Below are 24,766 nucleotides of genomic sequence, written 5' to 3'. Positions count from 1 at the left end.
AATGATGTCATTTGAAGTTTCGATAAACATGCCTTCTATTCCATCATCTAAGGGACAGTCTGCAGCTGCCCCTTTCCTGGCTGGATTGGGGCTGCAGCAGCCTCAGCCCGTGGCCACTATCTGGCCTTTGGAGGGCACAAAAAGGAGCTGCAAAATAGGCTCCTTTTTGCGCCCTCCAAAGGGCACCATAGCCGTGGCAGTGTGGCTCTATGGTACCCCTTTGGTGTTGCATCATTTGGACGCAGTGCCAGAAGTGTCATGATATCGTGTGCCGTCTGGAGCAGTGTGCGCCATCATGGTGCCCTAAGGGCAGAATTAGGGCAAGCATCGCCAGGACGCTGCACCCTGACTCCACTCACAGACCAATCTTTCGAGCTGGTCTGTACAGGCTCTAAGTCATTTTAAAAGATATTAAACAATACAGAATAGGACAGAATCCTGTGACACCCTACCAGTCACGTCTCTCCAGTTACTGGTGAGCATTTTCTGGAATTGGTCCATTATCCAGTTGCAGCTCTATGTAACTCAAGATGTTCAAATCATCTTTACAACTTCATTTCTTTTCTACATAGACTAACTTGCATAAGCCATGTGAGGCATTGTCCTCTGTGTTGCTTAAATTTTCTAAGCTTTGTCCTATTTGCTCTGACTATTGAGCAAACCCAACTCAAGCAGTTTTTGTTAAAGGTAGGGAAGCCTATTCACCTTGCTCTGACCTGCAGTTTTCTTGGTTGGTCTCCCTACAGCAGGGTTAGGGGATCTAAAGTCCTCTAAATTTTAATGAAGTTGAATCTCCAGCCTTCATACATTGCCAGTTCGAGTTCCCATTGCAACCTCTGGTGCCACCATAGCTTTTCTTTGCAGGGGGGTAGATGGCTTTATTGTACACCATAAGAGACATGCTTTCCTGGGCTGGAGAAAGGCACCATGAAGCTGCTAAAAAAATAAGAAAAAAATAAGCCAGGGAAGGGGTTGTGGGAGGGAGATAATTTGTGGTATGCATCACATGAGGGTCATCAATACTGAGACAACCACTATCTTCTTAGTTAAAAAAAAAAAGATTCAACATGCTCCTTACTCTCAATGGGGCAAGACTCACAGGTTTTCCCATCCATTTAGCTGTAGCTGTGTGAAAAAAACAGCATTGCCTCAGTAGAAGGGATTGCTTGGGTGTCATCGTCACTGGCTGCTGCACTGCTCCCTTGGGGAGAGCAACAGCATTTGAAAAGTCCTCTAGCCTCTGGCTGATGACAAATCCCCAATGTCTTTGTGTTCCCTTTGGTTACCAGGTTACAGGGGGGGGGGAGAGATTGAGAGAGAAGACAGCTTGGCTCCAGTCACTGGCCAGAGGAGAAAGCTGCTGGAAGGTTACACCCCTCCTTTCTCTGCTTCTACAAAGTCCATCAGCAAGGGGTGGATCAGTCCATACCAGCAACATAAAAACACTTAAAAAACAACAACAGTGCAGTCCTAACTATGGGCTTTATGTGTGACATCAAGATGCTACCAAAAATGGTGAAGCCAAGTCAATTCTTGTATGCTGTGGGATACAAAGGAAAGCTCAAGATGAGATGCCATTTTGGCAGCATCCCTGTACTGTTTTTCTCTTTTCCCTGATAATTTGTGGGACCCATCTTATGGCCCTGAAAGCATCAGCCAGAGAGCTAGAGCAGGGCCATGGAAACACCATAGTGAGTGACATCACAAAATTAAGTGTTTTTTCATGTTGTGGGGAAAGTAGGAAAACCCAATACAAGGACTCCATTCTTGGTAATGTCCCTGTGTCACTCATAACTTATTGTCACATAAGAGCTTGCCGTATGGAAGCACATATACTTAGGAGCCCCAAATATAGGTGATGTCATACTTAGAGCCTATCACATCCTCTGCCAAGATTAACCCCTCCCCTTTGCTTTTTTCAGATCCAGCTTCAGCATTTGCAGACATCCGTCCCAGCAATTGTTCTTCCAAGAGGCATACCAGTGAAGATGAACTGCGGAAGCGGCTGAAATCCCAGGGCCCACTTGTACCACCAACAGGAGGTACCATCCACAGCTCTTCTGATTACTCACAAGAGTCCACATTCTACCAGGCAGAGCATCCTGGTCAAAAGGTGTCGGCGTGTCTGGCAGAGAAAGCTTTGTCATTCAGCATGCTTAGTTTTCCAGAAGGCTCTTGTTCAGTATTAGGTCGGGAGCACAAATCTGGCTTACTTCGTCACTCTGAGACAGCTGAACGGTATAAGAGTCTTCACACCCAGAGCAGCACCAAGACAGAGGACTTACTGCCAGTCAGCATTCTGGGCTGCCCTGATGAGGCCCAGGGACCGGATGAGACAGCTACACATGATAGAGCTGCCAAGACCTTTTCCAATGCCACTCTGGCTTCTGGGAGGTGTAACATCGATAACATCATTTCTCTGCTAAAGAGCAAGTGTGGCAATGGACGTATCAACCTGTACCCTGTGGTGCAGCTCATTGACATCATGAAGGACATCAACCGTCTCTCCCAGGACTTGAAGAGCTGTGGTGTTCACTTGGATTGTAGCAGCCTACAGATCAAAAGCCACCCACCTCTCAGTGAGGAAGGGCGGGATCAGGGGCTGCAGTACAGCTTCTACTCCTCACCCATGCTGGCCAACAGCATCCGTACCCCTGAGGAAGTAGCACCGCAGGGCAGTGACAAAGCTGAGCTGTCTAAACAGACCCAACCCAGCCTCTATATGGGAGAGTCAGATGAGGGCACTACAGGTGCCCAGTTTCAAGTCTGCCAGAATAGTCCTGCTTTGAAGGCTCCTAGCAGCCTAGATGAAGCTAGCAGCTCAGAATCTGATACCACTGATTATACTGAGCTGGCCAATACAGATATCCTGAGTGAACTGGCTTCTTTGGCCCAGGTCCCAGGTCCCCAGTTGCTAGATCATCGGCACCCGGAGTCCCACTCCCAGTTGCTACAAAGCCAGGACCTAGAGTCAAGGTCCCAGTTAATTGGCTCACAGACTCTGGAGCACCAGCCTCAGCTAGTAGACTCTAAGTCTCTAGAGCCTCCTCCAGAACCGCTGGCCCTACAGACTGTGGAGCCCCTGCCTGAACCTCTGGGGCTGCAGACACTAGAGCCTCTAGAGCTGCAGACGCTAGAGCCCTTGTCTGAATCATTGTCACTGCAGTCCCTAGAACCCCTCTCTGAGCCTCTGGGGCTCCAGGCTTTAGGAGCCCTGGACCAGCAGTTACTGGACTCCCAAGCCCAGCTTTTGGATCCAGAGGCCCAGCTGCTAGGCACCCTGCCCAAGTTGTTAGACTCCCAGACCCAACTGGAGGCAGAGGAATCCCTCAGAGCACACTCACTACAGCCTGGATCACGCCTTGGAGGCTGCTCCCTTAGAGGAGCGGTGAGGCGTGGGGCCGGGCGAGGAAGGGATGATCACAGGAAATACGCTCTGCGGAGAACAGATAAACCAAAGATACTCTGCCGCCGGAGGAGGGGAGGCCGGGGACGGCGAGCAGAGATAGCAACTGAGACCCGAGTCCTCCCCATGTCCCTACCAGTTGAGGTGGTGATGGCACAACCTGAAGAAGCCAAGATGCCCGTAGCAGCTGTACCAGCAGATGAAGTGGTGGAACCCATCATTTCTTCTCTTGAATCTGAAGATGGCCAGAAGGCTGCTCCCACAAATCTGCAGGCCCCAAAGCCCAAGTGCCGTGGAATACGGAGGATGGTGGTGAAGATGGCCAAGATTCCCGTCTCCCTTGGGAGGAGAAATAAGACAACATATAAAGTATCCTCCCTCAACAGCAACTTGAACCTAGAAGGCAAAGAATTAGCAACTTGTACCTCAATGGAGCCAACTCCGCTGCTGAAGATGAAAAACAATGGCCGTAATGTGGTAGTGGTTTTTCCTCCAGGGGAAATGCCCATTATCTTGAAGCGCAAGCGGGGGAGACCTCCAAAAAACCTGATATTGGGACCATGCAAGCCCAAGGAGCCTACCCCAGAAGTGAAGAAACGGAGGAGAAGGAAACAGAAGCTGGCGTCACCACAACCCTCTTATGTTGCTGACACTAATGACAGTAAAGCTGACTATTCAGATGTTCTGGCAAAGCTTGCCTTTCTAAACCGCCAGAGCCAATGCTCAGCTCGTTGTTCCCCACCCCGCTGCTGGACCCCAAGTGAGCCAGACTCCATCCACCAGGCCCCTGACACTCAAAGCATCTCCCACTTTTTGCACCGGGTCCAAGGCTTCCGCCGGCGTGGTGGAAAAGGAGGTGGCTTTGGGCGTGGAGGAGGGCACTCTGCTCACTCATCTCGCTGTTCCTTTAGTGATTTCTTTGAAGGAATTGGCAAGAAGAAGAAGGTGACCCCAGGATCAGCCATGCACGCTGACCCCATTCACCCACGGAAGAGAGGTCGACAAGAACCAGACTCTATGGAAAAGCCCAAGAGAAAGAGGCGATCCCGCAAAAATGGGGTATTGTTTCCAGAACAGAACCCTAGCCAGAACTTCGGCGATGGAGCTTCTGACTGGTGTGGAGACAAGGAGAGTCCTTGGATATCCCACCATGGACACCTCTCCAACCAAGCTAACAGGAATTGCAGTTACCAAGGCACTGACTCACGGACCTTTCACTCTTCAGCACTGGAGGCAAATTCTTCCAGCAGGACTGGTTTTTACAGTGGGAGCAATCCATCCTCACAATCAGAACTAAGCCAGGAAAGACAGAATCTTTTCACAGGCTACTTCCGCTCCCTACTGGATTCAGATGACTCCTCTGATCTGCTGGACTTTGCCCTCTCAAATACACGCTCTGAGTCACGCAAATCCACTACCACATACACAGCCCCTCCCAATGCCATTGCAACCCAGAGAGGCATGGCATCTTACCCAGGCCGAGGAGGTAAATCAACACCCTCCACCACCGCTACTGTCACTATTGAAACACCCTTCCATACGGTCATGACAAACCGGCAGTCGTTCCCTCCCAGTAGAGCATCTGGATACAGCCTTTCTCAGACTGCTTCTGAATGTCGTGGTACAGACACCTACCAGAAGCTTGCTCCTCTCTCAGCTGTGTCCAGATCACCCACTGCTCATTCCACAGCAGCCTCTAGCTATGCACAGTATGGCAACTACAGCACTGGTGGAGGGCAGAGCGTCACACCATCTAGCTTGTTCCAGCAAGGCAAGCCATACCATACCACACAGGAATGCCCCAACAACAAAGACTGCAGCTTCACCTATGGTAGTGGCAACAGCCTGCCATCATCACCAAGCAGTGCCCACAGTGCCAGCTATGCTCAACAGGCTTCCGGACCCAGCTTGCCATTGAATAAGGCCTCCTTCTTCAACAGCTCTGATCCCAGCCAGTTCTCCAGCTCCTCCCACACCCCCATGAGGTGTGATAGTCGGGCAAGCACTGTGTCCCCAGGTGGCTACATGGTCCCCAAAGGTTCAGTTTCTTTTCAGCCCTCCCCTGAAAACTGTCGGCAGTTTCCCAGTGCCTCCCAGTGGGCTTTCCGGCAAGGCTATGGCAACCTAGACTGGAACTCTGAGACATTCAGCCAGCTCTACAATCCAGGCTTTGATTGCCACATCAATGAACCCAATGTCATCCTGGACATCTCCAACTACACGCCCCAGAAGGCCAAGCAGCAGACAGTCTCTGAGACCTTCTCAGAATCTTCCTCCGACAGTACTCAGTTCAACCAACCAGCTGGCTACAGAAGGGCCAACAGCGAGGCCTCATCTAGTGAAGGCCAATCTAGCCTCTCTAGCCTAGAGAAGCTGATGATGGACTGGAATGATTCTTCTTCAGCCCCAGGTTACAACTGGAACCAGAGTGTCTTATTCCAAAGCAGCTCCAAGCCAGGTCGTGGCAGGCGGAAGAAAGTGGATATCTTTGATGCCCCCCATCTGAATTTCTCAACAGGTGCATATCCTTCCAAGAGAGGCACAGGAGCCAGGCAGCCACGGGGCTCTCGTGGTGCTTGTGCCTCCAGGAAAGAGAGAGGCACTGGCAAAGCGAAGTTCCCTACCAAATCCCAGCCAGTGAACCCACCTTTTCAAGACAGTACAGATTTAGGACTGGACTACTATAGTGGTGACAGTAGCATGTCCCCCTTGCCCTCCCAGTCACGGGGCTTTGGGCTCAGTGAAAGAGACCCCTGTGACTACACTGGGCCCTATTCCATGAACCCCTCCACGCCTTCTGATGGCACCTTTGGGCAAGGGTTCCAGAGTGACTCCCCCGGCCTAGGGCAGGCAGACCTGGAAAGCAAGCATTTCCCTGCCTTGCCCCACCAGCTTGCAGCCCCACCCACTCCCCAGACTGTGTTTGAAGCAAGCTTGCAGAAAGCTTTCTCACCCAACTGCTCCCCAACCCTGGCCTTCAAGGAGGACTTACGGCCCAGTGACATCCGCAAGCTTCCAGCCTGCGACTCCCTCAAACACAGCATGCAAGGAACTGGGGGCATGTCCCACTCAGGGGGTGTGCATATGACCTGTCGTGACCTGCCTATGTCTCAGCCACACTACGACTCGCCCAGCTGCAAAAATCCCAGTTATTGGTACTCTCCCACCTCGAGCACCCGCAGCCCTCCCTATGACAACAAAGCTGGGGTTGGGATGTTGGTGGACTTTATGGGGAGAAGCCCAGATGCCTCCTGCCTCAACCCCCATCTGACCAGCCCCTCCAGCACCAACCCTTCCAAGACTGAGAAAGAGCCCATGGACATGGCAAGGGCTCACCACCGTGGGGCTTATATTTGCCCCTTGATGAATGACTTGAATATCTCCCCGGTCCCAAGAGACTCCATGCTGCCACTCCAGGACAACTATAGGTACCCCAGCTTTGCACCCCAAGGGCACCCCATCATGACTGCAGCCCAAAAGAGTGGGTTTTTGGGTCCAATGTTAGAGCAACATCCGGAGGACACTTTCACAGTCACCTCATTGTAGTGTCATCTGAAGTGCCAACTAGACAACGAGGTTTTGTTTCAGGGTAGGTACCTGGGGGAAAGGCCAGAGGGAAATTAAAATACTTGGGAGGATATCCTGGGCATGCAATGTAACTCACCATCATTCCAGCTACAGAAAGGCCCAAAGTGAAGGTTATCTAACCTTCTTAGCATAGAGGAGGTAATGACAGACTGGAACAATCCTTCTTCAATCCCAGGTTACATCTATAGTCAAAGTGTCTTATTCGACAGCAGTGACCTTAATGAGACTTTTTTAAATGAAAAAAAAATGAAAGTCAGAATGATTAAAGGAAGATAAAATCAGGACATATGAAGGGAACAAGATAGCTCTGGGGTCCTTCTTACCCCAGATAGCCCTTGAAAGGTACCAAGGTCTGCATTGCTTTTGAAATACATAGATACTGATTTGACTTTTATTTCTAGATACTAGGTATGGGACAGGAGCTTGGAAAAAATTATGTTTTGGACTACAGTTCCCAAAATCCCAGCCAGCATGGTCTCTAGCCCATGATCCCAACTATTCAATTCTTCTGGTGAGGCTTTAGGGTACTGTTTGCATGTCTGTTCCAGCTTTGAGCAAAGGTATTTATTGTCTGTAGATTTATGTATTCAGCTGCTAATAGCAAGGCTGAGGTGGACAGCAATGAATCAATTAATGATGATTTCACATGCAACAGCAAAATACACCCCTGTGTCTCCATTGCACATTGGCTGTATTCTTTCTGTATGAACTGAAGAGTGGTGGTGTGCCTGAAAACATTGGTCTTCGGAACAGCAGAGAGTTCAGGGTACCCATCTTCAAGATACACAAACAACTTTCCAAGATTACATAAAGGATGCAGTCATGCTGGAGTCAAAACTCAGGAAACTGTCATTTGTCATTACTGACGAATGGCCTCTAAGGACAGTATCGTGCTACGCTGTTATAGCACTATTATTCCACTTTAACGGCTATCCAGGTTGAGCCCACTTTAACTACCATGGCTCAATTCTATGGAATTATGGGAACTGTAATTTGTTGCAGCATCAGAGATCTCTGACAGCAGTGACTAAATGTCTCCCAAAACTACAATTTCCAGAATTTCATAGCATTGAGCCATGGCAGTTAAAGTGGTGTCAACCTGGATTATTTCTGTAGTGCAGACACAGACAATGTTGTTTGGATGCAACAGACTAACATGGCTGCTTTGAAAATGATAAGCCCTGTATACCTGACATCAGCCTCCAGATGCATGCCCAAACCTGAATGAGTTTTCACTATTTCTGAAATACACTTCAGCCAAGGCTCCAGTGAAAAGAAACTCCAGAAACATGAAACAGCTGTTGAGAATACCTTCATAATGTGTTCCTGGAGTTCAAATGGAGTGAATAAATAGAAGTTTTGGGGTTCATTTTAGGGGGGAAAGCTGCTGGTGAAACACATTGGATAAGAGCTATTTGTTTTATTATATCCTACTTTTGTGAGTTGCCCTGGAATGCTATATGTAGAAAAGCAAGATAAAACTTAAATAATAAACTGAATAAATAAACTGGCCTAAAACTAGCTGTTACCCCCAAATATAGCAAACCCACTGCATCAAAGAGAACTTGATAACACCAGTTTGAATCCCTTGCCAGGAAAAAGGTGGGGTATAAATTAAATTAAATTAATAAATATATAGGACACTAATGTAATTTTTATTCATTCAGTAGGTTTGCTATAGTTGTGATTAATACTCAATTTAAGCCATAATACTTAGTGCTGGATAAGTTATCACCAGAGACTAATGGAAGCCAGTGCAAAGCTCTGAATACACTGTTGACATGAATATACTGTGCATTACAACACTGCAATATAGTATGCTGAAAAATATACAGTGAGAGCCTGAAAAAGTTACTTTTTGAAGCACACCTTCCAGGATCTCCCAGCAAGCATGGCCCCTGGGAGATGTCATCCAGAAAGTCACTTTTCTGAGTTCTGTATAGGAGTAGATGTATTTCCAGTTGTGATTGTGTATATATGCTATGCATGATTTTGAGTGTATATGTCATGTGCGCGCGTACACACACACACACACGGCTAGAAGTGGTTGCACATTTTGGTAAGTCTTTCTCTTAGATAGCTTAGAAGAATGCAGTTGGGGATGATGATGATGAAAACTGGTTCAGCTATTTGTGCCAAGGGCTGTCACCAGTTAGAAACAAAGAAAATGTGAAGATACTCTTTTTTTGGAGATGTGCATTACTCACTGAGCTAGTAGTGAACATATCTGATATATTTGGTAGATTGCTGCCAACACCAGACGGTGAAAAAAAGAAGTGAGGTCTGAATTCCCTCTTTGCTTTTTAAGTTTGCTTTGTTCTATTTTTAATTGCGAGACTGTGTGTGAACAGCAAGGCTCTCTGTGCGCGAATTCTCATCCATTAAATTCATCAGTGGCTAGCTTCACTATTCACAGGGCCCATCTCCATTCTTCAGGATTCAGAGTATATTTTTATGTGTTATGCTCTATGACATTTCTGGCCTAGAACTCAATGAAATGATAAATGTTACTTGGACCCAAGGTTGGAAAAGCTCCCTTTTATGACAAATTAGGGCCCAAACAGACAGGCCAAAATAAAGCTGCTTCAGGTCACTTTGGAATTGTGCTACTTAAATGATGCATGCGTCCTAAGACACTGGAAGCCTCACCAAAGCCACGCTGCAGTCCTAAGGACTAGAGCGCAGCTTTGGCACAGCTTCTGTCTTCTGTATATGTCATTTAAACAGCATACCTCCAAAGTGACCCAAAGCAGCTTTATTTTGGCCTGTCTGTTTGGACCCCTAGTCCCAGAAACCCCTATCTAACATAGCCAGTGCTGGGCCATTCTGGCAGTTATAGTCCAAAAAAAGTAATAGAGTGGGCCTTTCACATTTGCTGGGGTTAGGGGCACAGGGCCCTTATGAAAGTGGGAAAACTTCAGATAAAAAAATATAATATTTCCTAGAGAGAACATATTAATCAAATCCACAAATAATCAAAGCTGCAAACCTGGAGGACTGATTGTGTTTGCCAGCTTTGTCTGAACAATATTCAGATTGCAGATAGAGGCACATATGAATGAATATTTCTCCATGTTCTCCCAAATGAAGAAGAAGGAGGAGGAGGAGGAGGAGGAGGAGGAGGAGGAGGAGGAGGAGAAGAAGACCAGCATGTCAGAGAGGATACAGGCTTAGAAACCTGACATGCTCCTTTTCCATATGGAGGAACTTTTTGAAAACATGGATCAGGATCCATTGTGTAATTCCCCCTTGTAGTTTGAAGTGAAACGGCCCAACATGGACTTAGTATTTCTGACTGTCTCTCACACCCTGGTCATTACATACAGATCAGATGGTGAGAGGTCTATCTGTTGCAGTGCACACTTGTGGTTGCTACCCAGGCTCAATCCAGGGTGCTTTGTGGTTATGGCAAAGGACAAGATGCCCATGTTCCACATATTCTGCATCAGTCTATTCCGTCATTCATCCATCCACTGAACACATTAAAAAGTAAAATTTATAACTCTAAACTGCTCCTTGCTGGCAAATTTAGAGGTGGTGTGCCAGGAAAGGGTATGTAGCACACATAGGAATGGTCCAGGAGGAATAGTTCAGTGGCCTCAACCTCTGTCATTTGCCACCTAAGATAGTTGCCCCCTCTACCTCTGTTGATATGAAAATAAGTTGTATTGTCTTCTCCACTGGGACTATTTACTATATTATTTTTATTGTTGTTGTTAAAACTGTGCTTTAACATTAGTATCTTGAGAGTTTCCCTGTCTACACTTACTTCATTGGCTGCTTGCAGTGTAGCCCAGAGTACGAGAATGCCATACTATGTGTTTTGACTTACAAGACATTGCAGGAATAGAATGAAACATGGAAAATGAAGCTGTTGCTTTGGGTGGCAGTTACACATACACACAACCTTAAATGAACCTCTCCCATTTGCTTTTTCTCTCTTTCACACACACAAACACACAACACACACACACCAATAAAGAGTAGAAGTTGAGGTGTTGGAACTAAGCTGAATAACCTGAATTGAAATCTTTGCTCAGCCAGAAAGCTTTATTAGGTGCTCTTGAGTTAGTTGTTATCCCTCTAGATGACTTACCTTACAGGGCTTTTGTGGAGATCAAATGAGAGAAAGCCCCTTAGAGGAAAGGTAGTATCTAAAGGAGCCCTGGTGGTGCAGTGATTAAATCCCTGTACTGCAGCCACTCACTCAAAAACCACAAGGTTGCGAGTTCAAGACCAGCAAAAGGGCTCAAGCTTGACTCAGGCTTGCATCCTTCCAAGGTCGCTAAAATGAGTACCCAGATTGTTGGGGCAAATTAGCTGACAGTTGTAAACTGCTTAGACACTGCTTAGGTGGTATGAAGCGGTATAGAAATGAAGCTTGTTTTGTTTGTTTTTGTGAATTTAATTCATCGGTCTTCTGTTGCAAGCCACACAATGCAAAATGTTAGCCACACCTTACTTGAAAGTGGAGCTGACCATACAAACTATTTGTTGGCCTCCTCTGCCCTAAATGAAGGCAGCATGGGTATGCCAAGATATTCAGCAGATGCTATTTAAAAGGTAACTAAACCATAGATTCCAATAAAGAGATTCGCCAGGCAAAAATGTATTGGTTTCTGCAGTTCTATGCTCCTGAATGAATAAGCAAGCCCTGACAAAAAGGGCTACATTCTGCTATGCATCTCTTTCTCATTTTTTCTCCCCCCCGCCCCCAAACCCTTCTTCTCTCTTTTTCAGAGTACTTTAGCCAGCACTTTTTCTGGAACACTTTTCAAGTTCTGTATTTAATGGAAGTCAAAAAACTGATATTTTGTTCATTTGTTGTTTCTTTTGTTTTTCTTTTTTCTAAAATAAATTACAATGGAAAAAAGGGGGGAATGAAAAGAGGGGAAAGGAAGAAAGGATGAAAAAGAAAAGAAGAAAGGAAGAAAAAATATATTTAAAAAAATAAAGAAAAAAACTTGCTTTATTTGAGAACAGCATGGAGGCGATTTTTTAACCAGACTGTGTCATCAGCCCTTCTACCCACCCTTCCCACCCCATCCAGCAAAAAGACAATCGAATGGTTACAGCCACCACCCAGGCGGAGTGTGAGAGCATGAGGTTCCCATGTTCCTTCTCACCAGTCAGCCACCACGTATGGCATGCGTATCGTGAAACACTGGAAGGCAACAAACAACCAAGTATGGCCATGGGAAAGCAGACATTTATTTTTCCTTCTTTTGGCAAGGGAGAGGGAATGGTGGAAGATAATGGTTTAATCTGTAAACTCAAATGAAAACTCAGTAATGAAGACTAAAGACTTGGCATTTTTCCACCTCCCCATCTCCCCACCTCCTTCTCTTGTGCGGGTTTCTTTTTTCTCCCCCCCCCCCTCCAGTTTGTTTGTTTGCATTTTTAAAAAAATATTTTTGTTGCTTAATTTTGTTGGACAGCCCTTTTGCAAATCTGTGAATGGATCTTGGAAACACCATCATCTCCCAGTAAGTAATGATCTCCATCTCTTTGGCATTTTCATTGATGTTTTATTTCATTCCATTAGCTAGGGTTTCTCCCCTTCCTGCCTGACAGTACAGGACATCACCATTTGCCCTCCTCTGGGAAAACCCCATAGGAATTGTGGCCCATGGGTGCTAGAAAACTTGCTAGAATCAATGTTCGTGTTGATTTGACTGCTGTAATGCACTTTTCATTGCACTGCTGCAATCTTTATGAGGGAAAAATAATTGCCTGGAGCATATTCAACCAGCACTGCACAAATCACACTGTCTATGACTGTATAGTCAGCCCTCCATATTTGTGGATTCTGCACCTACAGATTGACTCTAACCTGAAAATATTCCAAAATAAATTCCAAAAGCAAACACTGAATTTGCTTTTTACGTAAGGGATATAATTTTACTGCCCCATTGTATATACAATGGCTATTGAGTATCCATGGATTTTGGAATCTATGGTATGTCCTGGAACCAAACTAAGGTGGGTACCAAGGACCCTCTATACTTCAATTCAGCCTGGACAGCACTTGGTGGCCTAAGATCTGCATATCTTAGGAACCTGTCTCTTAGGATCAGCCTGTCTGATGGCTGTCATCATACCCAATTCTGTATGATATCACTTCGAGTGGATATATTGATAATTGGGAGAGGTGAGGTTTCTTCCATTTGTGACTTTCTTGGGCCTGAGTTGAAGAGGTGAGTGCAAGCCCATACTTGACTGTTTTCCATAAGAGTTGCAAACCTTTGGTTTGTTTGTTTGTATAGAATAAAATACTTATTTATGTATTTGTGAACTGTTCATACATTTGGTGCTTACTGCCTCATGTTATGATTTTTTTTTTACTGTGAACCAAAATGTGACCAGAATGCTGATGATACCCAGCCAAAAGAGACAGTGGTGCTGTTACTAGATATTTCATTTGCCCAGATGAATGACATTTGTTGTGGATAAAATAGTTTATATGCCTTTTGGCAGGTGGTAGTGGTGGTGGTGAAGATGATCTTAGCTTTGTCTCTGGAAGCACAAGTGGCCTTGATGGTTTAGGACTCCTTTTATCACTGTAGGCTGATACAACAACTGCAGAATTGTTAGAAAAGAGATAGTTATCCCCACTCTAGTGACCACCAGTTGTATTACTACAATATGTTTTACATGGGCCTTTGAAAATGGTCCAGAAGTATCAGTCCAATATAGAGCAGCAAGATTATTTCCTTGAGACTGACCAATATGACCATATCACACCAGTGCTTCTTCATTGCCTTCCAGTTATTTTATGGCTTCAATTCAAACTGCTAGTCCTAAATGACTTGTGGGTCTGTGTTTATTTGAAGGATCACTACTTTTCATATCCAGCAAGCCTTTGCCATATGTGAGCTTGCTATATGCGGACTCAAGGTCATGTGGACAGCAAGCCCTGGTAGCATGAATGGCACGTGCGCCCCTGGTACACCCCCATTAAAAGAAACAGATCCTCATGCATATAGGAAGGGCCCACTATATTACAATTAGTTTATGGTTATCTTCTGAGTCTGAGGTCTAGAGGCCCACACAAGTGAGATGTGACCTTCTTCGGAGGTTTTTAAACATAGACTAGATGGCCATCTGTCGGTAGCGCTTTCTGTGTTCCTGCATAGCAGGGAGTTGAACTGGATGGCCCTTGGGGTCTCTTCCAACTCCACAGTGCTTCAAAAATTGCTTGTTCTAAGACTGTAATTCAGGGCTAGTGATCCCAGGGCTTTTCAGATGGTGTTGGGCTGCAACAGCTTCTATCGTCCTTGGCCATTGATCCTGGTGGCTTGGGCTGGTTGAAGTTGAAATCCAACAATATCTGCCAGGCCAAAGGCTCCCCCCCCCCCCACACACACACTATAGAATCATAGAGTTGGAAGGAGCCTCATGGGCTGTTGAGTTAAACCTGCTGCCTAGTGCAATGTCTTCAGTTAAAACATCCACAATAGCTAGGTCTCCAGCCTGTTTCTGAAGAAGTCCAGAGAAGGAGACCCTATGATTTCTCTAGGCACTGGTTCCTTTGCCAAAGTGTTCTTAACGTCAAGTAGTTCCTTCTAATATTCAATCGAAATCTACCCTTCTATAACTTGAAACCATTGTGCCTGGTCCTACTCTCTAGGGCAGCAGAGAACAGAACTGCCCAGTGCTGTCTGTGACAAAGGTATGTAAAGAGTGCAGCCATGTCACCCCTATGTCTTTTGGACATGTCCAGATTCATCAGCCTTTTCTGCCATGGCACATTGGCCCCCTCTCCCTCTAGTCATCCCGACCTCCCAGTCTGCTCAGCACTTCCGACACTGTTCTTGTTCCAGGTGGTCCCCCTCTCAACCCACCCGGCTCCTGGCTTAAGTATGCCTAGGCATGCACCTGTGCCTTTAATCCACTTGATTAGGCTGTTCCACCATATGCACACACTTCCTCCCTGCCAAGCCTTTCCTGCCATCGGAAAGTCTTTTCCTGGCATGCAGTGTCTGTCTGAAATGTGCCCCCCACTTCCTGAGTTTCCAGCTTTAATCAGGCTGTACTCAAAAGCCATCAAGTTCTGGGTAATTTGGCGCTAACTGTGTGCCAGGTATGTTTCTCCCTCCTTGTTCGGATTCGGAGAAGGGTCTTGTCTTTTAACAATCAATCGATACTGGATTAGCATACTGAAACAGCCATATTAAAGCCACATTAAATGCTCATTTAAACCTATTCACTGAGAAAAGGGTGCAGAGATAGGCCTGTGTATTTCTTTAACCCTTTCTGAATGTCATAAGCCTTGTCGTGAGGCTGGGTGTTCAGAATGCCCAGATCATTGTGTACTGAAAATGTAACAACAGGAAATATTTGCTAGAGTAAAGTGGAGCTGAGGGCAGATGGGGTGTAATGGTTTGAACATTCGACTGACTCTGGAGAGCAGAGTTTGAATCCTGGCTCGGTCATGGAAACCCACTGGGTGACCTTGGGCAAGTCACATTCTTTCATCCTCAGATGACAGCAGTGGCAAATCCCCTTTGAAGAAACTTGCCAAGAAAACCCCATGATAAGTTTGCCTTGGGGTCACCATAAGTTGAACATGACATGAAGGCACACAACAAAACAAAAGTGTAATGATATGTCATCGTACTAATTTAGACCTTGTAAAAGTTACTTTTGGACTATAGATCCTGGAATCCCCGTTAGTCAAAGCAGCTTGGGGATTCTGGGGATTCTAGTCTAAAGAGTAACTTCTATAGGCTGCATGATAGTAATAACACACACAAAGAGTTATCTTCAGTATGGAGTGCCCATACTGCACAGCCCATACATCTTTGCTCAACAGCTATCACTTCTATAGATTTACTTTTGGTAGGTTATCACCTCTAAAGACTGACTTTTGGTACTCCCTAGGCCTTCCAAGTACCCAGAGTACTTTTAACTGCTGTGTAGTTGCATTGTTCTTGGACTAAAAGAGATTGAGAGAGAGCATTTTGACCCATTCTACCAATATGTTTGCTTTTTTAGGGCTTTGAGGTTTTTTGTTTTGGTTGTTGTTGTTGTTGTTGTTGTTGTTGTTGTTTTGGCATGAAGGATTTAGTACAAACTAGCAAAGACATACAACTAAGCACTAAAATCAGAATCCTCCAGGCCATTGTATTCCCATTTCCCATGTATAGATGCAAGACCTGGACCATGAAGGAATCAGACAGAAAGAAAATCAACTCATTTGAAATGTGGGGCTGGAGAAGAGGACTTAGGATGCCATGGACAGCCAAGAAGAGAAACAAATGGGCTCTCGAACAGATCAGACCACAGCTTTCTTTGGAAGCTAAGATGATAAAGTTGAGACTATCATATTTTGGCCACATCATGAGAAGGCATAGGTCACTAGAAAAAACAATAATGCTAGGAAACGTAGAGGGTAGAAGAAAGCGAGGAGGATCACTAGAAAAAACAATAATGCTAGGAAAGGTAGAGGGTAGAAGAAAGAGAGGAAGACCACAGACTAGATGGAGAGACTTAATCGGGGGTCATTGCAAGGGCTTGCAGGATCTGGGCAAAGCAGTGGAGGATAGGGATTCTTGGAGATGTCTCATCCACAGGGCTGCCATGAGTTGAAGTCAACTCGAGGGCAGCTAACAACAAAAACAATGGATGTTTTGTCTCAAATAGTAAGGGGAAAGAGTAGCTTTGGGCACAGGATTCTTGCACAAATTTTATATGTGTGTGTGGGGTGGTCCTTTCATTTTAATTTTCAGTTAAAATGCTTGCAGTGCTTGACAGTTTTTTGGCGTGGATGTCTCAATATGTCGTGACATCCTTCCTTGTCAAAAATGAGACAATTTGAGAATATTCTTTACATCTCTTGTTTCTAAACAGGAATGGGCAAAATGTGAAAGGTTTTAGAAGATATGAAGGAGCTGGCTGTAGCCAGGGCACCCTTTTGAACAAGTGTCTCTAGAGTACATTATGCTTCTCTTCCCCCTCCTCTGCTCCTGCCTACTGGCATCCATTTTGATGCCACTTCTGAGAGCCTCTCAACAGGAGCTGTCCAATGGTTGCCTTTTGCTTCTCTCCCATGCTAACTAAGCTGAACAAGTCCAGCCAAAGCAGTCTCTATGACAACTGATCCCCCAGCTCTCCTCATCTTTTGCCTCCCTCGGATGCCTGTCACTCCATTTCTTCTGCCTGAGGGCCTCCAGCATCTTTCACAAGAGAGTTAAGCACTCCTTTCCTCTGTGTTTTTATGCCTCTTCATCCCCAGGTGGTTAGGCCTTTGGAACTACAAAGTCGGATCCTTTGGGCCTAGGAAGAAGTCCTGTCTGTTTCTGTGTAGGCATGACTGAAATAGCTCCATGGTATGACCAGGATGCAGTAGTGGTTCAGTCCTAGAATATGGGTTGCCACGCCTCCCAACCTTATTGTGCTCTGATCAGACATATACTGAAAGATGGTAGCTATCTCCTGCATTTGAGATCTTAAGGTGCTTAGCTTTATGGTCAACATCCCCCACCACTAGCATCCACCTAGGCTATTGCAATATGCTCATTCAGATACTTCTTTAAGGCAAGGAAGTGGGGGAAAAGTAACCTGTAGCTCCTTTTTCTGTCAAGAGGGTGGTGACCACAGCCTCCTACTCTGACTCCATCCAAGATCCAACCCATCAAGTCACTTGCCTCTCAGCTGTCTTATCATTTGTAATCAAGATACCTGGAAAATATCAGATCGGCAGGGCTACAACTTTGATCCCAGCCATTGGGTGAATCCTAGCTTTGCGGGAAAGGTGGTATGTATAAAAGGCATGAAGGAGGTGATAAGATATAGTCCAAATGAACTAGAAGGCATTGAGATAGGGATAGGTTTAGGGCTAATAACAAACAGACTTCCATAGTATCAACATACTATGAACAGGCTGTAGATCTATGCAGCAAAGATGCTTATTCAGGTCAGACAAGCCACAAGTCATAGCAAGAGCACAGATTGTTCATGCAGGAGGTGCTAGCCTGTGTTCCTAGTATGTGTGTGCTGTGTGCTTTCAAGTTGTTTCCAACCCTAAGGCGAACCTATGAGGGAGTTTTCTTGGCAAGATTTGTTCAAAGGTGGTTTGCCATTGCTATCCTCTGAGGCTAAGAGAGTGGGACTTGCCCAAGGTCACCCTGTAGATTTCATGGCTGAGCTGGGATTTGAACCCTGGCCTCCAAAGTCCAGTGCTCAAACCACTACACCATGCTGGCTCATGTTCCTCGTAGCTCCAGTTAAAAGGTTTAATTGGAGAGTTACTAGAGGACATGTTACTAACCTATATGGACCTGTTCTTTGACTCCATGTATATATATATATGTATATATATATATATATATATATGGCAATTTCAGGTGCTTGATGTATCTTCAGCAACCCTCTTAAGTCACTTCATCCTTCACAGCTACATTTTGACAAAATGCAGGCTTGTGACTAACACTGTCATAATTTTTGATTATGATTTTCTAACACCTTTGCTTGATGAAGAAGCCAAGGGAGCTTCAAAAGCTTGCAGCATGTGTTTTGTGCATTTTGGTTGTCCCAATAGACATATCACTGTTTTGTGGCTTTGTTGTTCTAGCTTCATACATGATATGATAGCCCTGTTTAAGTATTTGAAGGGATGTCATCTTGTTTTCTGCTGCTCCAGAGAATAGGACCCAAAACAATGGATGTAAACTAGAGGAAAAGAGACCCCACCTCAATATTAGGAGAAACTTCATGATATTAAGAACTGTTTGGCAGTGGGAAACACTCCTTCATAAAGTGACGGACTCTCCTTCTTTGGAGGTTTTTATACAGAGGCTGGACAGCCATCTGTTGGGGGTGCTTTGATTGTGATTTCCTGCATGGCAGGGGGTGCAACTGGATAGCCCTTGGGGTCTCTTTCAGCTCTATGATGATTTAGTGACACTCATAGTTCTGAAGGCATACTTTCAGGTCACTTCATCTAGCACCACTGAGCATTTGCCATCCCCTTTTCTGCTGGTTGCTGTTTGTATTTCACACTGTAAAGCCACCTCTTTCTTTGTTTTTGCAGTTTCCATGATCAAGAGGAAGAAGACCCTCCCCACCAACCACCACTGGCTATGCTTTTGGCACAAACTGGAGCTGCTCTTGACATTGCTTCTTAGCAGGGGCAGGATAGGAAAAAGTGGGCGTTCCATCAGAAAATTCCTCATCCACTTAGAAAGCCCATCAAGAAGACAGACGTGTTGCCTTTCCTACCCTGTCCCCTTCCTCTCTGTATTACTGTGCCCCTCTGTGTTATTGCCTGTCCTACCCTTCCTTGCCCCCTCCCCCCATATCTGTCACTGAAATGCTTTTGTCTCCTCTATTGAGAAGCAAGTTGCGGGTGGGAAGAGCGGTCATGGGGGCTTTTCTTTCTGCACAAAACCAGCAATTGTAAATACTTTTCAAAAAAAAATTTTAAAAATGAAAAAACAATACAAAAGAACAATTGCAATGAAAACACACACACACACACACACACACACACTGTTTCCCCCCAAAAAAATCAGAAATAAATGTTTTTGAAGACAAAAAAGGGACAAAAAAATACACAAAAAAAAAAAGAATCCAGACAAAGTCAAGGCAGGAGAGAAGCTAATTGTGTCAGGTATGCACTGAGAAATCTATTTGCAGATTGACAAAAAGTAACAAGAACCTATTTATTGTAGATAATGTTTTATTATAAATCGTGTATTGTATATTGCATCTGTACATCTGCTGTGGTTTTGTGATGTGCAAATTTCAGCATGGGTTTCATTGAGGTTTTAAGTTGCTTTTTATTGTTTAGGGGGATTTTTTTTTTAAAGAAAAAAATTGTTTGTTTTTGGCAGTTACACACCCAAAGATGCAAATTTGTATTTAAAAAAAAATCTTGGAAAAAGAAAAAGATTGAAGAGGAGCAAGTAAACCCTCTTTTCTTGGGGAGGGGGGAGAGGGAGGGGAGCAATGGCATTTTCTGAGTTCTCATTGGCCACTTGTAAACCGAAATGAGTATTCCTTCCTTCGTGTGTGCCCCTTTGCACCAGTGCTGAGCTCAGGGTGTGTGTGTGCGTGTGTGTGAGTGAGTGTGTGCATGCATGTTGACTTCTTTTTCACTTTTGTCCTGCCTTCTTTATCCCCTCCCCATCCTTTCCTGGATTTGCAGACATATGTACAGCTTTGTGGATTGTGCAAAAGGAAAGAAAGAAAGAAAGAAAGAAAGAAAGAAAACCACCCCATCTTGTGTTGTCCATTACTGATCTGAACTGTACAACTAAATATGCCAGACTTGGTAGACGCTTGGAGACAGAACACACCTGATTCTCACCATATAAGCTCCTGCTTGCTTGCTTCCTTTCCCCGGGGCCAAGTTGCCTTCATCCACCCCCCCAAGTCCCCCTTTTTTGCTTCTCCCCCTTCCCCTGCACCCCAACTGGTCTTTTTGTGTATTTAGGAAGGAATTTTTAATAGACACTTTTTTATATTAAAAGAAACCTATATATTGAGTGACGAGGCTGCTTCGTGTGCTTCTCTTGGCAGTTGGATGGATGCCTGGGGTATCTAGGGAGAGTTGGTTGCCAGCACTTGGGGATAAGGGAAGAGTTAGAATGAATGTTTGCCTCATGCGTGGGAGACATTTTGGTTGATGTGGAGGGCTGGGGTGGGAGAGGCACTTTCCAAGGCCAAATTCAGAAACAATGGCTTGGAAAGGCTGCCGTTTGGAAGTTTGGTCTGCAGGCAAAGGGCACCATCCGACTTTTCTCTTTGTGCTGCTGCAGGAGTTCAGTTTCCAGCTTGCTGCCACTCTTGCTCAAGGCTGCCAGCCTTTATGTTGGCGGCTCGAAAAGAGCTTGCTTGTTTTTCCTCATCTGAGAGTCCTCTGCACAAGCATAAGCTTGGCAAGGGGGATGAGATTTATTCTGGCCTGTGTTTCAAAGCAGGGAGCCTGGTCTGTGTGCGACATCATTTGCTGTTGTTCCCACTGTGGTTGGATGACTAGGGGCCTTTAAAAAAAAGTTATTGCTCTGCTGCTGGCTGGAGTGCCAAGAGGAAATTAAAGGGCATTTCAAGATGCCAACTTCCCCCAACGCTCTTGGTATGCTAAATGGGTGGCCTTCGGAATATTCAGGTAGCCATTTCTGTTTGTACAACTGCAGCATGCTCCAGCTGCTGGACAGATTTTCTATGAGGTCTTGAACACACCAGGGCCTGCCGTGTGGACTCATTGGTGCAGTGCAGTATTACCAGCATATGCATCCTGCAGGAGGGGGAAATGTGTGCCCCACAGATCTTTTTCCTTTCAAAGGCAGAAAACAGGCACAATGTCAGGATCCTGGACTCAGCCCTTGCTTTCATAATTTGGGCAGTCCAGGTGTTTACATTGGCCATATTGTTTGGAGCTTCAGGGAGTTGATGGTGTCTAACCCCTTCCTTACAAACTTATGTGTCAGAGAATCAAGTGTACATTCAGTCATCATTCCTACCCCAGTCCTTGGACACCAAAGTGTATTGATATTTGCCCTATTGAGTAGGAGCTCCTTTGCTTTCTTTCTGTGGCTGAATCGCATCTGGCAGTGACCAGATACAGACATAACCTTTCCCTGAAAGCATTTGGGGTTCTCCAAGGCTGCAGCAATGGAATGTCCTCCCCTTTGAAGCATTCAGATAAGGTTCCATAGACTCTTTATTAGTTTTGTTGCGTACTCATGGTTTACATTTGCTCTCTTCCAGGTAACAACAGCATGCACTTCAGGTGATGAAGACTACAATATAATTTGTGGCAAGTCCCTTTAAACTCAATGCAGCTTCTGGCCAGTGGCACGTGAAAGATTATCAGATTGTCAAAACAAGAAAATGGAGCATAACATGCACCCTGGAAGCTTCATTCTCTTGTCCCTAGTTCCAAAACAATGGTATTTCTGAAAAATACTCAGTGATCAGCAGGTCTCCATGGGGAATGTGCTTCATAATTGCACAGGCGCGAGCACAGTCAGTTTCTGCAAACTCTGTTCTGTGAAGGTGTAGGTGGAGATTTAATGAAAATGGCTAGAAGGGCAAGGAATGCATCCCTTAGTCTCTGGGGACTACACATTTCAAGGTGCTTGTAATGTGATCCCCTCCCCTTCAGAATGCCATTCTGGGCTCAATTTAAATGTGTTATCAGGCAGGGAACGAAACCAAATGCCCATATAACCCATATAGACTGGCAAATTCCAGTATATTATCTCCCCAGCTCTGTGTGAACTGCAGCATTAGTGTCTGAGGTACCTGAACCCCAGATGTGCATTGCACTGCTGTGCCACCATTGTCCGTGGCACATCTTAGATTCTGATGTAAGTGAGACACCAGGTGCATACAAAGTTGCTGGGTAAATTCTTACATGGCCTCACTTTTAAATGTGACCTCAAGTGGGCAACTTTGGGATCAGCAAACAGGTTACATGGTGTTTTGCGAAGAGAACCTCCAAGAGTAAAGTTGCCACCTTGGATGGTCAACATGCAGGTGACAGTTGCCCCTCTGGCTATCACTGGACTTGCCATTGAACAGGTAGCAATAGTCCCCCTCCCTATGGGAATATGCACATTGTTATTAAGTTGAATCACACTCCCCAAAGATGTCCAGAAGCAAAACAACTTGAAAACAAGGTACACATTCCCTTCATGACCATTTTAAGTTCTGGGGATGCCACTAAAATTTCCACCAAGGTTATCTACTGGGTAGGTTGCAATCCCTGGTGGGTGGGATGTGGGGGGTGGGTGGGTTGGGTGGAGGTTACTACAATTTCCGTAACTCAGTGGAGGGGGGCAGTGCCATAATTTTTTATTGAATTATTTTTAAACCTACTCCAGGTGGCACCATGGGCTAGGGAGTGCAGAAATAGCTGGGTGAAGTACAATATGGCTTCAGTCAAGGTTAAGCAACCTGTGGTCCTTCAGATTGTGGTTGAAATCTTAACTCCTATAAGGCGGGTTGTTGGAAGGACCACAAATATCACTGCTGTAAGTGTTGACCCTCCCTTGTGACTTGGGTCACACTGACTTGGGTCAATACTGAGGTTTCTTCCATAACGTTCCTCCTTCACCTGTTGCCCGATCATATCTCCAGTCCAACCAACTGAAACCGAAACCCAACTGAAACTCCTGTACTAAAATAAGACAAGAGAGGAATAAATGTGCTTCGGAGGTAGAAGGTGTAGGAAGAGAATTTGCAGGATGGAAAAAGGCAGACAAGACAGGATAGCGTTGGGAGGCCAGGTCCAGTGAGCAGCGGTTGAAAGAAATGTGTGGATTTTTTCGGGAGAAAATATTAAGGGGAGGCATGATTTTTGTTGTTGTTGTTTGCCTTCAAGTCGTTCCGTCTTATGGCAACCCTAACGTGACCCTATCACAGGGTTCTCTTGGCAAGCTTTGTTCAGAAGACATTTGCCATTGCCTTCCCCTGAGGCTGAGAGCATGTGACTTGGTTTCATGGCCGAACAGGGAATCAAACTCTGTTCTCCAGAGTCATAGGGCCTGAACAGACAGGCCAAAATAAAGCTGCTTCGAGTCACTTTGGAGGTATGCTGTTTAAATGACACATGCATCACATGCATCTTAAGAGGCCAGAAGCTGCACCAAAGCATGATTTTGGTGTGGCTTCCGGCCTCTTAGGACGCATGCATCATTTAAACAGCATACCTCCAAAGTGGCCCAAAGCTGCTTTGTTTTGGCCTGTATGTTCAGGCCCATAGTCCCAGCTTGGCCATGAAACCTACTGGGTGACCTTGGGCAAGTCACACGCTCTCAGCCTTGGGGAAAATCAATGGCAAACCTCTTCTGAACAAATAATATTAAGGGGTGACATAACAGCCTTCAAATACCTGGAGAGGCAGGAGAGACCACAAATTTTCTCTCCTGCTCCAGAAGCAGGACTACCAGCAAAGGGCAGGTTTTGGGTCGTTCCCCCCCATCCCCAAACGTCATGCTAAAAGCTGTTTTACTGTGGAACAGATTACTTGGGAAGATGCTGGGCTCTTGCTCGCTTGAAGCAGAGGCTGAACAGCTACCTGTCAGGAATGCATAGCTGCAATATCCTGCAATGGCAGTGAGTTTGGTGAAATGACCTCCCAAGATTTCTATAATCATGTCGCTTTCCATCCCCCACATAACCTTTGCTCTTGTTCTCTCCACTAGAGAAAAGAAAGGGGAGGGGGGAAGCAAGAGATGTGCAAAGTGGTGGGTGTGCTGGCATGCTATACATGAAATTGGACTAGTTCCGTGGAAGATCAGTAGTTTAGATGATTAACTTATTCTGTGCTAACAGCCCAAGGGGGTGTTCCCACTTGCGATTTAAAACGAATTTAAATACAGCGGTTCGTTTTAAAGCGATTCAAAATAAAGCAAGTGTTATCCCGCTTTTCAAATCGCTTTATTTGTATCGTTCCCATTTATGTAACGTTTTATTTTAATTCGCTGTAATTGACCCTGTTTTGTTCCCATTCAAGGATGAATTGGTGTATATTTAAACCGGTTTTGTTACTTTTTCGTTCACATTCACTTGTTTCGGCTGTCAATCAAAGCGACGTCATCATGATGTCACATTAATTCGGAGTAACATACACCGATGTAGCCTGTACCTGCGTTCCCACTACCTGACCATTTTTCATTCTTTTTAAATTTAGCAGTTTTTTTTTTTTAAAGAGCCAGTGAGGAGGCACTTATTCGTCCTCTTCTGTGTCTCCCCATATTAACTGCCATAACTCAGTGCTAGGGAATCCCGGGAATGGTAGTTTATTATGGCACCAGCACT

General features: G+C 45.3%; 1 protein-coding gene across 4 annotated transcripts in view; it reads left to right on the top strand.

The window, feature by feature from the left end:
* The window catches only part of AHDC1 (AT-hook DNA binding motif containing 1), a 253,172-nt gene extending 230,500 nt beyond the window's left edge, over positions 1 to 22,672 (top strand). For 2 of the 4 annotated variants that reach the window (XR_016271917.1, XR_016271919.1), the window contains 3 exons: positions 1,923 to 6,995; positions 11,735 to 12,480; positions 19,029 to 22,672. Coding sequence is in view for 1 of the 4 variants with exons in the window: in XM_089479531.1 (XP_089335657.1) it covers positions 1,923 to 6,952 (5,030 nt within the window). In the remaining 3 variants the exon portion in view is untranslated. Of the gene's footprint in view, positions 1 to 1,922; positions 6,996 to 7,395; positions 7,747 to 11,734; positions 12,481 to 19,028 lie in introns of those variants that run through there. The other 2 variants (XR_016271918.1, XM_089479531.1) reach the window with 2 other exon arrangements.
* The last annotated feature ends 2,094 nt before the right edge of the window (positions 22,673 to 24,766 follow it).

The sequence above is a fragment of the Sceloporus occidentalis genome, unplaced genomic scaffold (assembly GCF_023333645.1).
Source record: "Sceloporus occidentalis isolate IW3139 unplaced genomic scaffold, rSceOcc1.0.p SCAF_13, whole genome shotgun sequence".
NCBI classification, from domain to species: domain Eukaryota; kingdom Metazoa; phylum Chordata; class Lepidosauria; order Squamata; family Phrynosomatidae; genus Sceloporus; species Sceloporus occidentalis.
This window is presented reverse-complemented; position numbering and strand designations above follow the sequence as displayed.